General features: G+C 52.1%; 1 protein-coding gene across 17 annotated transcripts in view; it reads right to left on the bottom strand.

Moving 5' to 3' along the window:
- COBL (cordon-bleu WH2 repeat protein) overlaps window positions 1–14,314 on the bottom strand; it is a 152,968-nt gene that overhangs the window by 5,161 nt on the left and 133,493 nt on the right. For 12 of the 17 annotated variants that reach the window (XM_032476275.1, XM_032476277.1, XM_032476279.1 and 9 more), the window contains 3 exons: window positions 11,162–11,471; window positions 3,513–3,670; window positions 761–2,472 (listed from right to left, as the gene is read on the bottom strand). In XM_032476275.1, coding sequence (XP_032332166.1) covers window positions 761–2,472; window positions 3,513–3,670; window positions 11,162–11,471 — 2,180 coding nt within the window. The remainder of the gene's footprint in view (window positions 1–760; window positions 2,473–3,512; window positions 3,671–11,161; window positions 11,472–14,314) is intronic. The other 5 variants (XM_032476264.1, XM_032476271.1, XM_032476266.1 and 2 more) reach the window with 1 other exon arrangement.

The following is a 14,314-nucleotide window of genomic DNA, read 5'->3' as shown; positions in this document are numbered from 1 at the left end:
TCAAATTAAGATTCTGCATGGACCCCACAAAAATCAAAGGTCATGTGTCTAGGGTATCACTGTATGATCGCCCCGTAATGCCCAGGCCTCCTGTCATCGGTCCCGGCTCTCCAGAGCTGAGACGTGCATTTCAGTCCTGGAGATCCAGATCAGAGTCCTAGGTCCCCACTGACTGGCAGGGTGACCTTGCGCCAGGCCACTGGACCTCACGGTGCCTCAGTTTTCCCATCTGCAAAATGGAGGACCTACTTCCTAGTCTTCGGTGTTGGTGCTGCTATGAAATGAGATATAGTATTTGTAAGGTGATACATGCCTTCATGAGGCAATCATCAAATTGTCCCTAAGGCTGTTGCAGGATGACAGCCCACCAGTGCTAAAATCGCAGGGATCTGGGGTGCAGCCTGCCTGACTGTCCACTTACCATCCCCCCCGCCGCCACGGGCAAGGACCAGCTATGGACAATCTGCCCCCGCCCCTCCGCTCCCCCAGGGTGTGGCATCCTTCCCCAGGGCGGTCAGGGGCCGGAAGGCAGTGTGGACCAGCCCAGACCCATCACTTGTGGTCTCCCTGGTGGCTCTAAGTGAACAACTCTGCAGGCAGTGAGACGGGGTTCGGGGTCAAATGGACCTCGTGGGCCCACCCTCACTCCCGGCCCACCCTCACTCCCAGCCCGCCTTCCCTCCTCCGGGACCACCTAAGTGATGGGGTGGCGGGGATGTGGGGAGTGCCCGTCCCGGAGGCGGGAGCCCGCTGACCTCACCTTGCGAAGCCCGTCCTTCCCTCCTGCCGAATGGATGGCCTCCATCAGGGCGCTGTGCAGGGACATGTCCTTCGGGGCAGGCCTCTGGACGACGGGTCTGAATCTCTTCTTGGGCCCAAAGATGCTGGCTGGCTGCGTGCCATCGGTTTCAAGTGCATCCGTGCTTAACAAACGGGGCTTCTCCTCCCGCCCCAGGGGCTCCCGTCCAGCATGGCCGTTCGTGCCGATCTCCCTCGGGGAGTGAGGCGGCTCGCTGGGGACCGGGACCCACCTGGAGCCATTCACCAGGGCCGGGCCAGGAGTCTGGTCATCTCCTGAGCAAGGGGGCGGGGGACTCGTGGTGTCCGGCGTGCACCTGGGGTCAGATGCCGAGCGGGTCCTCTGGTTGCTCGCGCTTTGTCTTTGACTGAGACCACAGCTCCGTCCCGGGGGACCCTGATCCCTCGGGGAAGCTGTGACTAGAGGGACATGGGAATTTCTGAGGACGCCAGCCGGACAGTCTTGAGTAGAGGACCTTCTGTAAGGGCTGCCGGTGTGCGCCCCGGGATGGGCTCCCACTGCCGACCCTTCCCCATCGTTTCCGACGCGCGTCTCCAGGTGGACTTTCTGGGTCCCTATGCGCTTGGCAATGGCAGACGCCATGTACTGACTGGATGTCCTTCTCTGGGGTTTGAGAAAATGGACTTCCGCGGTGTTAGCGGCGGTGACTTTCTCAGGACGAGGGGCTGCCGTGGGTGGCCAGCTTCTCCGCTCCTCCAGGGGTCCCCCATCTTCCGGGTGCGGTGGAGGCACCGTCCCCTTGGGGTCTGGGGACGTGGGCTCTGCTCGGGGTCTGCCTTCTTGCGGTTGTGGTTTTGCTGGCGTGGAGGGGGTGGGGGTCCTCTTGGCCGAGCCCCCTGTGGGCTGGCCCAAGGGTTCTTCTGTAGAGTTGGACCTCCAGAATTCTTTGACTTTTCCAATGGGTTGGGGTTCTGCTTCAAGAGAGGGCGCCCCTGGGACTAGGGTCCTGCCCACGGGTGCCTGGGGGCTCACCAGGTTCCCCAGCTCGTCAATCTTAATGGCGCCCGTTGAGAGGGACACTCCTCTGTCGTAACACCTCATCTCTGACTTTGGGGGGACAATTTTATATGTTGTGAGACCATATTTAAGGCCGTAACTCCCCCCGGGGTGTTGGCCTCGTTGGTACCAGGACGGTGGGGTTGAGACATCACTGTTGGCACCGCCTTCCGTCTCCCTGACAGGCTGTGAATCCAGCCTCCCGGTGGCGGGCGGCGTTCTACTGGGAGCAGAGCCACTTGCCTTGCCCTCCCTCGCATCCAGGGCACGTGTGTGCAGCGCTGGGGCCGAGGTCGTCTGGGGCTCTGTTTTGTTTGGATTCACATCCTTCCAGGTGCTGGACGCGGCTGGCTTGGTTTCTTTCCCAGCATCCTCAGAAGGAGATGGGGGGTCGGGGGTGGCCGCCCTCCCCATCCCAGGCTGCTGGCCGGGCGCAGCCTGGCACGGCGGCAGGGGGGCCTTCGTGCTGTGCGTGCTCCCCGTATCAGAAGAGCCGGCATTGTTGTTCCTGTTGGAGAACAGCCCTGCGTCCACGGGGTCGTCTAACACCTCCCCGATGAACGTGACCGGGATTGGCTCCTCATCGCCGTCGAGGATGGCGGCGTCCCGCGGGCAGCCGTGCGCGGAGTTGGAGAGCGCGCTCCTGTTTTCCATTTCTGCAAAGGAGGGCAGCACAGGTCACAGACGGCCCGTCCGACCCCTGCGCTGCTCCCTCAGTGACGCCGCACCCGGCTTTGCTGTCCCTGAGGCTACTTCGGTCTCAGTTACCTGCGCCCATTTTAAAGGGTCTTTTGGGTTGTGATCTACGCGTGCCTCGGGCCGGTCTCAACTCCCATTACTCAGCAGAGGACCTGTTTGCAGATCTGTGATGTCTCGAGATGACAACAGTTTGCCAACATCTTTTACGTTAAAATTTGGGGTTTTGACCTTTATCTTGCTCTTGTTCACCGGAAGCAACAGAAAATCTATGTGTTGTCCGGCTGTCACCTCACTTCTTAAGGGGCAGGCGACTTGGTCTCAAGCACCCCAGAATTAGCCCTAAAGGAGGCAGCGGGCCAGGTGGGTAGAGCCCGAGGGACACAGAACGACCGATGACGACTTTTCAGGTCGCCCACCCACCTCTTCAGAGGACAGACAACTCAAGAGCGGGTCAGACAAGCCTACGGGTCCCCTCTGCAGCGCGTTCCCGTCTTCTCGCTCCCAGGCACGGCCAGTATCAAATTTTATTTCCACTGTGTGCCTTTGTTCGGAAGATTTCTAGATGATTTAAATTTGCTTTGTCCTCACAGTATTTTTTTTTTTTTCCCAGACGCACGCAACAGCAGTGCCACGGACGCCCCTCTGTAACAGGGGTCACTGCCAAGACGCGGTCGTTTGCAAGACAGACCACGGATTTGCAAGTAAAGGGTGGCGTGGGGCGGAGAGGTGTAATAAAGAAACTCACTCATCTCCTGGTGTTTCCCTCACTCATCTGAGTCCTGGGGAACTTCCCCTGTTACTGTGTGAAGAACACTTTTTTAATATGCAAAATCAGTATTGCTTAGAGCTGGTTTTAAGCAGCTGCTCGGATGTTTCCAGGGGACAGTCCGGACTCTCCAAGCCGGCTCCCCCCACCTCCCCGCACCTGCGTGCCTCCTGCAGACATTGCCCTCCCGTGGTCACACAAGGCGTGCCTGGGACCCCTGCCGGCTCTTACCTCCCAGCTCTTCCTCGGGCTCGGCCAGCGTGTCCTGGGGCCACCTGCTCAGACGCAGGTCTTCGTGCTCACCGGAGGCAGCTGTCTCACTCCTGGGGATGGCCAAGGGGAGAGGGAGAGCGCTCATTTGCCTCCTTAGGTATCCAGTCCACGCCTCTCTGAGGAAAGCACGCTCAGGGTCAAGTTCCTGCAGTCCCAAAGTCCCCGGGCCACGGTGGTGGTTTTCCCTTGGAACCCTGAGACACAGATGTGTGTGGTGTGTGTGTGATGTGTGTGGTGTGTCTGTGGCGTGTGGTGCACAGCGAAGCCCACCGTGACAGCAACACCACGCAGGCAATGACAGTGGTGACAGCCCTCTCGCCCCCTCACCCCGAGCCCCCTCTGGGACGTGACTGGATGGGGGCATCCTCTGTGTCATGGGGACCCCGCACACGCCAGGCTTCACACAAGGTGCAGATGATCTTACTTTAAGCCCCAGGAGCCATTTGTACGGCGGGTGAGGTCACTCTCGGTGACCATGTGCTGAGAGACGGATCCTGGAGCTACCAAAGCCTCACGGGCTCCCAGACCCGGAGCAGGGGGACCGGCCACATCTGGGGTCCAGAGGCACCATGTGGCCCTGCCCCCCGTGCATCCAGGAAGATGTCACCCACCCTTGGAGGGCAGAGGGTGTCCCCTTATCTGCATCACCCGGACAGCAGCATCCATGGGACCACGGCTGCCAGAGCGATTTGCAAGCGGCCTTTGCAAGGGCCCTGGGCTCCCTTCTCTCGCCGTGCAGAGGACAGGGACACGTCGTGGGCGACTGTCTGTCTGCAGAGAAAGCTGGAGGGAGGTCTCTCCCACTGATTGTTAAAACTGAGGACCAATTTCCACCGTTACTAATCAGGCCCAGATAACGAAATGTGCATGAAGTGTGCTTTGTGCCGTCCCCACTTACGCAGCAAAGTTTGTGTCCCCCATAAATGAGTCTTTTTCTTACTCGGTGCCTGTGTCCCTTTGAGAGCCAGGAAGTGGCCTCCAGATCAGTCTGGGCTAATGTCCCCTGACAAGGCAGACAAAGGGGGCTGGCGGAGATGTGTGCGCATGGGAACCAATTAACGAGGACCACGGGAGGCACCAGGCTCCTTTCCTGTCGCGTTTGCCTTAGACTTTAATTGAACGCATTGACTGAAAGTGGTTTTTGTCTCTTTCACGGAACGTGATGGTTAAAATAAATTTAATCGAAATATTCTATAAAGTATATGCCAGAGAAACAGATGGAAAGCGCTCTATAAATTAGTACTTAAAACAGGAAACTGCTCTTTTCAAACGCTGGCCCCTAGTTTACGATGCTTAAAATCCAGCCAAACAAAATCATATCTATCATTTTATTTCAAAGCATTTGCCTTTCCTTCAAAGTCTGCAAAACCACCTCGTTCCGTGAGAACAGAATGATGTGAACCAGAATTCAGAACTAATTAAAAAGTTCCACTAATGGTGTTATTTTATAAATGTTAAACTAGAGAAAACAAAGTTTTCTTCCCAAGCTGGCAAAAACACCATGACAGACCCTCACGCTTGCTGCTACTGGTTTTAACTGGAGACCAACATGAACGTGTCTGTCAAGAAGCAGACACATGGCTTTAATTTGGTAAGATCTTTGGTTTCTTAGTCGCTCTTTTCGACAAGTGGCCTTAGGGAAATAATCCTACAGAAGGGAAAGTCTAGACACCGCCATGATCATATTGATGGGACGAACTCTGCAATTTCCGGCCACGGGGCGTTCCCTCCAACAGTACGTGCTGGTTTCAGAGGGCACAGAGGCCAGCCAACGTGTTGACCACGACGTCCACGTGGAACCACAGATCAGTGCTGGAGCCTGCGTGTTATGTGAAGACATCAAGACCCCTAGGATCTAAAAGTAACTGGCGGAGCGTCTGTGGAGGAAGGCAGGCAAAAACCCAGACCACAGCACCAACCAGGGTGCTTCGTTGAAATGGATGGATTCCAGCCAGTGTTTCTTCCTTTCTCCTCTGCATTATGCTCGTTTTGGTACAAAGCAGCTTGAGGCAATTTTTTAAAAAATGGGTAACATTGGAAGTAATCCTTTGAGCCTGTAAGGAAGTCATTCTTTTTTTGGAAAAGTTGTTAACACGTTGGCTATGTCACGCCCAATACACACGGTATGCGGTGTTCACAATATTTTTTATCTTCCTGCCGAGCGCCCAGAATGTCCCGGTGACGATCTTACAGTGGTGTGTGTGACAGTCCTGCAGAAGGCACCGCAGCCAGCCCCTCACCCTCTCCCTCCACCCAGGCTCCGGCCTGAGCCACTGGATAAACCCATCAGAGGCCAGGCCCCGGGACTCAGGGCTCTGGACCTGTTCCCCGCCCGCCCATCCCACTTCCAGCCAGAGCCTTCCTGCTGAAGCCTGGGGGTCCCAGGCTGAGTCCTCTGCCCTCCGCCTGGGCCAGCTTCCCCGCTGCCCCTTCCCTCCGTCTGCCTCTTGCGCGCCGCCCAGTGGTGGAGCGTGTGCCTAGCATGCACGAGGTCCTGGCTTCCATCCCCAGTCCCTCCCCTAAAAATAAATAAATAAATAAATAAATAAATAAATAAATAAATAAATAAATAAATAAATAATCCTATTACCTCCCCCTCCAAAAATAAATAAATTGTACAAAAAATAAGTGTTCTAAAAAAATTAAAAAACCAAAAACAACAATGGCAACGTACGCATTTTGTTTTCTGCTATGAAGCTCCAGGAGGGAGCGATCGAGCAGAATTTGCTTTCCCCTCCTCCCCGATGCCATCGCCTTCTCCTCAAAGGGTTACTAATGGATCGTAACCATCCCTCTCCCCGGAGCCACCAGTCTGAAGCCCCGGGTCCCTGGGCCTGGAGGGCGGCATTCCGTGGGCTTCTGCAGGAGATCCTGGTCTGCGCCCCCGACGTCATGGCGGGCAGGAGGCACCGCGGCCTCTTTTCAGCTCCAGAGCAGGGAGGCTGGCTGGGTCAGGGCCCAGCAGTACACTGAGATTGGGGTACCACCCTCCCTTCAAGTGGCCTCCCTTGCTGAAGGTGGCTCTGGGGCCTCCGTCTCGGCGGCACAGGAGGAGAGATGCTGGCAGGCTGAGCGAGTTCACCATCGGGGCCTCTGCTGGCCCTGCCCGTCGTCCCCTGGGGGTGGGGGGAGTTGAAACTGCACAGTGTTACAATTGCTCTCAGTCACTGTTGTTTTTCTCTGAACAACTCTGCTCCCGTGCCGTGTTCCTGTACGGGGCCTCTGTCCAGGTGGCCGAGGTCACGGCCACCCCGCCGTGAACAGGGGCGGTTCTGCTCTCACAGTGTCAGCTCGATCCAGGGCTGCCATCCATCCCCCAAGCACGGGCTCTCATCTCGCCGACCCTGCCCCCCGGCCGGTCTGGGCACCTGAAATTGGCTGCTTCATCTCGGATCACTTGAGTTCTGCAGACTTCATCTCTGGGTGGGGACTGGCCAGTCCTGGCCATCTGCCCCCTCCCGCTTCTGCCCCCTCCAGCCTTCACTGCCTTCGGGCTGCCGAGGCTCTCAACGCCCTCGTCTGCGGACAGGACCACGGCGCACAACCCTGGGATGCACCAGTCACCAAGGACTAGCCACTATATATAAAAATGGATTAAAAAAAAAAGTTTCTTCTGTCTAGCGCAGGAGAACTATGTTCAATGTCTTGTCAATAACCGTTAATGAAAAAGAATATGAAAATGAATATATGTATGTACCTGCATGACTGGGACATGGTGCTGGACACCAGGAACTGACACATTGTAACTGACTATATGTCAATTAAAAAAAAAAGAACAGTGTATTTTTGGGGTGAGTACAGCTCAGGGGTACAGCACATGCTTAGCATGAATGAGGTCCTAGGTTCAATCCCCAGTCCCTCCTCTAAAAATTAATTAAAAAAATTTAACAAAAGCATTCTATGAGAAAGAAACATACCATATGATATCACTTATAAGCAGAATCCAAAAGAAAGACACAAATGAACTTACTTACAAAACAGAAACAGACAAATAGGAAACAAACTATGGTTACCAGCAGGGGAAGGGGTGGGACGGGATTAATTGGGAGTCTGAGATTTGCAGATGCTAACTGCTAAATATAAAATAGATAAACAACACGTTTATACTGTACAGCACAGGGAGCTATATTCAATATGTTGTAATTGCCTATAATGAAAAAGAATATGAAAAAAAATATGTAAAACTGAATCACTATGCTGCACATCAGAAATTAACACAACATTGTAAATCAACTACACTTCAATTAAAAAAAAAAAAAGGCAGTGTGTTCTCTCTACAGCCACAGAGCTGAAGTGCGTATCTGCAAGGACTTTTGAGGGTGACAGTGTGGAAGGGTGGCGACAGTGTGGAACAGCATCTCCCCAGTGGTGCTCAGAGGAAATTTCAGACAGGCTGCTTGGCTGCAGAAGTTCTCATGGGCTTTATATCTTCCTCGGACAAGAGAAGAATAAAGAACTCCCCGCGTGCATTTGTGAAGGGGTATTTTTCACGGGCGAGATCTCGGAAGACACCCGAGGAATTGCAGGGATGCTCCGAAGCTGGCAAATGAGCTTGGAGAGGAGGATGGGCCGAGGCATCCAGCACTCACCTGGGGTGGGTTCAGTTTGGCTCCTGCAGGTGCGACTTATTGGCCAAGACTGAAAACTTGGGAGGCCACCCGGAAAAACCTGGATTTCTGGCTTCTCTTCAAAAACCGGCTGCACGGGGTGTGCAATCCCTCAAGGTCACAGTTGGAAGGAAGCCGCAGGGCCGTGCTCTTTAGAGAAAAGGTGTTTCCCACCACCCTCTGTGGCCTCTGAACCTCTAACCCCTGCTTCACGCCATGGGCGGAATTCGTGGGAAATTACGCACTGGGACTTAAAAAAGAGGCGATACACCATGCTGCGGTCTCTGAGGGGGTCAGATCTGTCCACGGAGATAAGTCTCGTTTAAAAAAACAAAAGCGAACTGCAATCATTCCATGAAAAGCCACGGGCTGAGAGCTGGTCCCAGCCCTGGGCTCAGAGGTCATCTCCGTCATCATTCGACGCCCGAGCTGACCGGGGCCCAGAAAAGGCGGGCGATCCGCCCTCAAAATGCACAATGCTCTGTTTCCTGAACGGACAGCGGTGGTTTTGATAATAAATCCCACCCAACAGCCGTGCCACAGGCCCCTGCCACGCACACCGGGCGCTCCTGGACGCCTGCGACAGGTAAGAGGTGTGATCTGCGCTCGAATGAAAGGGTCACAGTTAGGTGGGCCCTCGAAGGTCAAGCAAGTGGTCAGCAGTGGTGGGATTCCAAGTGGGTCTGGCAGGTTCCAGAGTCCCCTCCCTCCCCTCCACGCTACCCTCCAATTCAGTGGCACCGCGGGGACGGGGGCTCAGCAGCACAGCCTGCTACCGGTTTGCACAAAGCGCCAGAGACCCCATGACCATCCCGGCTGTGGTCACAGACAACAAGAACACGTTTGCACAGGAGCCAGCACGATGGGGCCCTGCCCGGGGTCAACACCAGCGAAGCCCTTTTACAGGAGCATCGCTGGGGCCCAGAGGGGAAGATGTCCGGTTCGTTTCAGATGCAGAGCGGGGCGCGTGAATCCCCCGTGCAGACCAGCGGGGCAGCGCTGGGGATTCCTGCAAACCTGCTCGTCTTCATGTTTAAATGGACTGTAAAGGAAGAACCGTGGTTTGGGTCTGCAAACAGCACAGGCCAACCCCCCCGCTCAACGCATCCCGCGTCTTGCAAAGGCGAAACCGACCAATTGCCACCAATTGATGAAACATGAACTTGGCCTTGGAACTGACCTTTAAATGGAAGAGCTATTCTCTAAGATTAGAGTGTGATTCACTCTTAGGGTGAAAAAAAAATCGGGGGGAGGGTAGAGCTCAGTGGTAGAGTGCACGCCTAGCACGCACGAGGTCAAGGGTTCGATCCCCAGTACATCCATTAAGTGAAAAAAAAAAACAAATGAACAATAATAAAATAAATAAACCTAATTACCCCCCCAAAACAAAAAATTAAAAAAAAATCAAAATAAAATATTGACACTTCATTAACCAGAGATTTGGGTGTTCATACGCCCAAAGCTGCTGACAGAACATGAAAAATATAAAGGCATTCATTCATTTTGGTGACTTTGAATATTTTTTTAAAAAAATGATTCTACCTTATACTGTTTCTAAGACATTGTGCGCATGGTTCTTAAAATTATCGAAAAGGTGAAAAAAAAATGAATGGGCTGGTGAGGTAATTCTGCCTTTGGATATAAGGATGGAGAAAGGAATTGTAATGGAGGCAGACAGATAAACCAGCTCTGTGGACAGATCTCTGGAAAGACACTGATGTGGATACAGAAAATTGACACAGGACCAACGTGGAAGCAGGAATCCGTGGGAGAAACAGACTCCTTCTTCACATCGCTCCTGAAAATAAATTCGAGGCTCGCGAGGAGCCCAGACGTGGGAAAGCCGCACCACACCTGTTCCCGGAAAGTCAGACCATCTTTAGCCCTTTGGGGGGAGGTGAAAGATTTCTTAAATATTCAGAGATCATCACACCTTCAGGAGAAAAGGGACAAATTCAACAACACGACGATGGAAGGGAGCATTTTATGCAACAAAATAAAGCAGCATGAAATTCAAGCCACCGTCTTCGAGGCTCTTTGCGTGGAAATCACTGACAGAGGGGAGAGTAATGATTAAAAAAAGAATAACCTCTCAATTTTTGTTTTTTCAAACAAAGGTGAGGGAAAGGCAATTCATAGGAGAGCAAACGGAGTTGCTAAGACACAGAGGACAAGATGGCCATTCTTACTAATCACAACATTGTATCTTTTTTAAAAAACGTTTTTGCTGTTGTTTTGTTCTTGTTTTTGGAGGGAAGTCAATAAGGATTTTTTTTTTATTTTAATGGAGGGACTGGGGATGCAACCCAGGACCTCGTGCCTGCTAAGCACATGCTCTACCACCGAGCTACACCCTCCCCTTGCAGAGCACTGTATCTTAAAGCCAAATGACACCTGCATGACTCCAACTCTTAAGATGCCTACGAATCCCGCAGATTGGTGGTGACGTGGATTGGCAGCCCTTATAGACAGACCATCATTTTGGAGAGCGATCTGCCAATGCTCTAAGACGCCGAAGATGAGTTTTTTTTCCTGAAAGTCTAATAATTTCTTTTCTGGAAAACTCTATGTATAAACAGAGACGTATGTCTCCCTTGCTCACTGGTTCCAGGGGTGAGAAACCACAGCTCCTCAAGTGTCTGTTAATTTAAAAACAGATCGATAAGTGAACGAATGACACAGACGTCATCACGGATAAACGTTACACGCGAGATGCGGAGTGAAAAAGTCCACAGGCGTATGGCGCCCTTTGTGTAAAGGATGAAAAGAAACATCGCAATGTTGGGTGTTCTGTATAAACACCTGCTGAGCTTAGAAGGACCCCGAAGACGTGACTGTGGGTAACAAATGCCCCAGTCAGGGTGTGGGGACTTCTGGGAGGGCACCTGGCATGTGGTCGAGCCTTATCAAGTGTTGGTGGGGTCACCGTGACAAAGACCTCCCTCCTTTGAGACTAGGATGGTCCCCACTTCCCCATTTCCCAGAGGTCCCGTGACTCACCTTGGGGGCCAGCCCCCAGAGCTGCTCCTCTCCCACGAGGGGCTCTTTGGGGGGCCCAGTTCTGGGGTTCCGACCAGGTCCTGGTCACTGCAGTCCTCCTGGTCTGTGGTCCACTTGTCTTTGGACTTCATGCTATCATGTTGGGAATCCAGGGAGATGCCGTCTGAGGGGGAACTCATCACTCCTGAGTCCTCAGTCGTGTCCTCAGACGCAATACAGCTGCCCACAGACACTGTCTCTTCGGCCTCGGGGGGCACGGGCGGGACCCCGTCCACGCTGCAGGGGCTGCCGGGCCCCAGGGGCAGGCTCACTGGACGAGACACCGCAAGGCCAGGTTAACCAATGCCTGGATCCCACACCGCCTGACTCACCTGCCATCTGCAGTGTGGGGTGCTGGGGAGGACCCACCCGCACACAACACTGGAAATGGAAACACTTCAACTGTGTGACTGGGAGCCAAACTCCCCTCTCTGCCCAGATCAGCATCTTTTGAATTAACCTTTTGAATTTTTATCTTCTGTGTGATCAAGGGCAAACATATGAAAAAATTCAGACTAACGACGTGATGAATACTGTTATTTGTAGTCTGACCCTTGGTTTAATAGGAGTTGATTTAGAATGAGTTCTTTAAAAAAAATAAAGGAGGGCTTTAAAATGTAAACAAACTTAGAAATAAATGATATTGTTTGGGGACATCTAACAAATCTTCTCTAGGAACTTATGTGATTTGGTTTAAAATATTAATGACAGTCTCCATCAGCAACTGGCTCTCCCGTTATTTGTTACACGTGAGACAGCAAGATCTGGTTTAAATAAGAGATGATCTTACTGGATAAAGAAGCTGTGGTATATGTATACAATGGAATACTACTCAGCCATAAAAAGGAATAAAATAATGCCATTTGCTGCAACATGGATGCACCTGGAGATTGTCATTCTAAGTGAAGTAAGCCAGAAAGAGAAAGAAAAGTACCATATGAGATCGCTCATATGTGGAATCTAAAAAAAAAAAAGACACAAATGAACTTATTTATAAAACAGAAACAGACTCACAGACATAGAAAACAAACTTATGGTTACCGGGGGGAGAGTGGATGGGAAAGGATAAACTGGGGGTTCGAGATTTGCATATATTAACTATTACATATAAAACAGATACACAGTAAGTTCATATTCAATATTCAATATCTTGTAGTCACCTCTAATGAAAAAGAGTCTGAAAAGGGATATTTGTATGTATATGTGTGACTGAACTATTACGCTGTACACCAGAAATGGACACAACATTGTCAACTGATGATGTTTCAACGAATCAAAAAAAAAAAAAAAAAAAAGAGGGAGAGAGAATCTTAGAAGAGAACCCTCCAATAAAATTTAAAAGAATCAGAGGAAACGTATCCTTGGGGGAGATTACCTGGCCCCTGAGCCCTAGACGTGACTCAGGGCAGCAGAAGGGATGGGATGCAGAGAGGGGACACTCACGGTGGAAGCCCGAGTTCCATCTCATCTTAACAGTGGCGTGGGGGGCCTCGGGCATGTCTATCCCACTGTTCTCAGGGACAGAGAGCATCCTTCTCTTACTGAGCTGTGAGGTCCTCGAAGAACTTAAGAGCACGGAGGAGAACCCTCTCACTAGTTTTGAGATGGAGGGACAGGAGTACACAATTCTGGACCTGCTCTAGCCCAGAGGCTCTTATTTTTTTTAATTGAACGTAGATATAGATTTCAAACGTCAAGACATCTCAAGACATAGGATCTAAGTGCTGTTTATGATGGTCCAGGAAACAAGGGCTGTGTTGAGCTGTAGTTTCAACGTGTTGTGTTTTACAATCATTCCTTCAATGCCTCCAATGAATAAAGGCCACAGGCATGCCGGGTGCCAGCTCCAGAGAATCATGCACTGACAGTCATGTGACATTGTCATCGCCCTCAACATTGCAACATTTTAACTAGACAGCAGGCTGGAGACACAGAATTAAGGAAGCCAAAAGAACGCCAAGGAGAAAAAATCCTTCGGGTCGGTCTTGGTTTCCTTGAGATCCCAAACCACAAAAATGAACAAAACGAAACAAACAAACACAAAACCCAGACATCTCACAGAGAAGCTCACAAATAAAGATCAGAAACAAGGGAGAGATTGTTCAGAGAAGCAGGTGCCCAAGGCAGTGTGTCTGAATGCAGCGAACGCTTTCCAACAATGGCCTCTTTCTTCTGAGCTTCCTTCCTGGCTTTTGTGGCAAGGCTCTTCATTAGAGGGCAAAGGCGGAGAAGATACACTGCGTCCGGATTAAGACAACCCAAACCTGTTCTGCCGCCCAGTCCACACTGCTGGTGACTCCGCCTGGGATGTCATTCTGCGGGACCCCCCTATCGACCCCTGCCCGGCATCAGAGGCAGCCCCGACGGCCCAGTGGACTCTAGTTCCCCGCCTTCTCTTTTATAACCATCACTGAGCAAGTTCAAATCCCAGCAGAGCGCTTGACAGACCGCCTGGGCAGGTGCCTGGACCCTTCTGCCTCGAGTTCATCTGGGAGGGGGGGTAACACCTACAGACTAAATGTGATGTCAGCCTACAACGCGATGTCCCCCAAGGGGTGTGTGCTGGGAGGGGACACAGATCTCCCATCCGAGAGTCTCAGCTCTCTGGTGACTTGCAGTTTACAAGGGGACAGACACGTACAAAGACCGACGATGCCATATGGTAATGCCAGCTCTGGGTGTGTCTGCCCAGGGAGAGAGGAGTGTGCTGGGAGCTGGAGGTCTCAGCTTGGAGTTGGTACCCATAAGTGCTCAGTCCAGCCCTGCTCCCCATACCCCAGCTGGCCCCACCTGGAGACACTAGGACCGCCCGCAGCCCTAGAAACTCAGACACCATCATGGTGGTGGGGGGACCCCAAGCCCTCCCCTTCAGTCCAGTTATAAGATTGAGATGGCGTGGCTGGGCTTGTTTTAGGTTCCTGAGAAGTCTTGAGGTCAAAAACAAAACAAACCAAAACAAAACAAAAAAAACCCACTTGTGAGTCACTGCTCTAAATCCAGCCAGCTGCAAACGCTTTGTCAGCAAGGTGTGAGAAGTCTGTCCCCTGTGTGAACGCACCAAAGCACTTAAAAATGCGCAGTGAAGACTGGGGGTGTCAGAGCTCCCTTCCTGCC

The sequence above is a fragment of the Camelus ferus genome, unplaced genomic scaffold, assembly GCF_009834535.1.
Source record: "Camelus ferus isolate YT-003-E unplaced genomic scaffold, BCGSAC_Cfer_1.0 contig313, whole genome shotgun sequence".
In the NCBI taxonomy this organism is placed as follows: domain Eukaryota; kingdom Metazoa; phylum Chordata; class Mammalia; order Artiodactyla; family Camelidae; genus Camelus; species Camelus ferus.
This window is presented reverse-complemented; position numbering and strand designations above follow the sequence as displayed.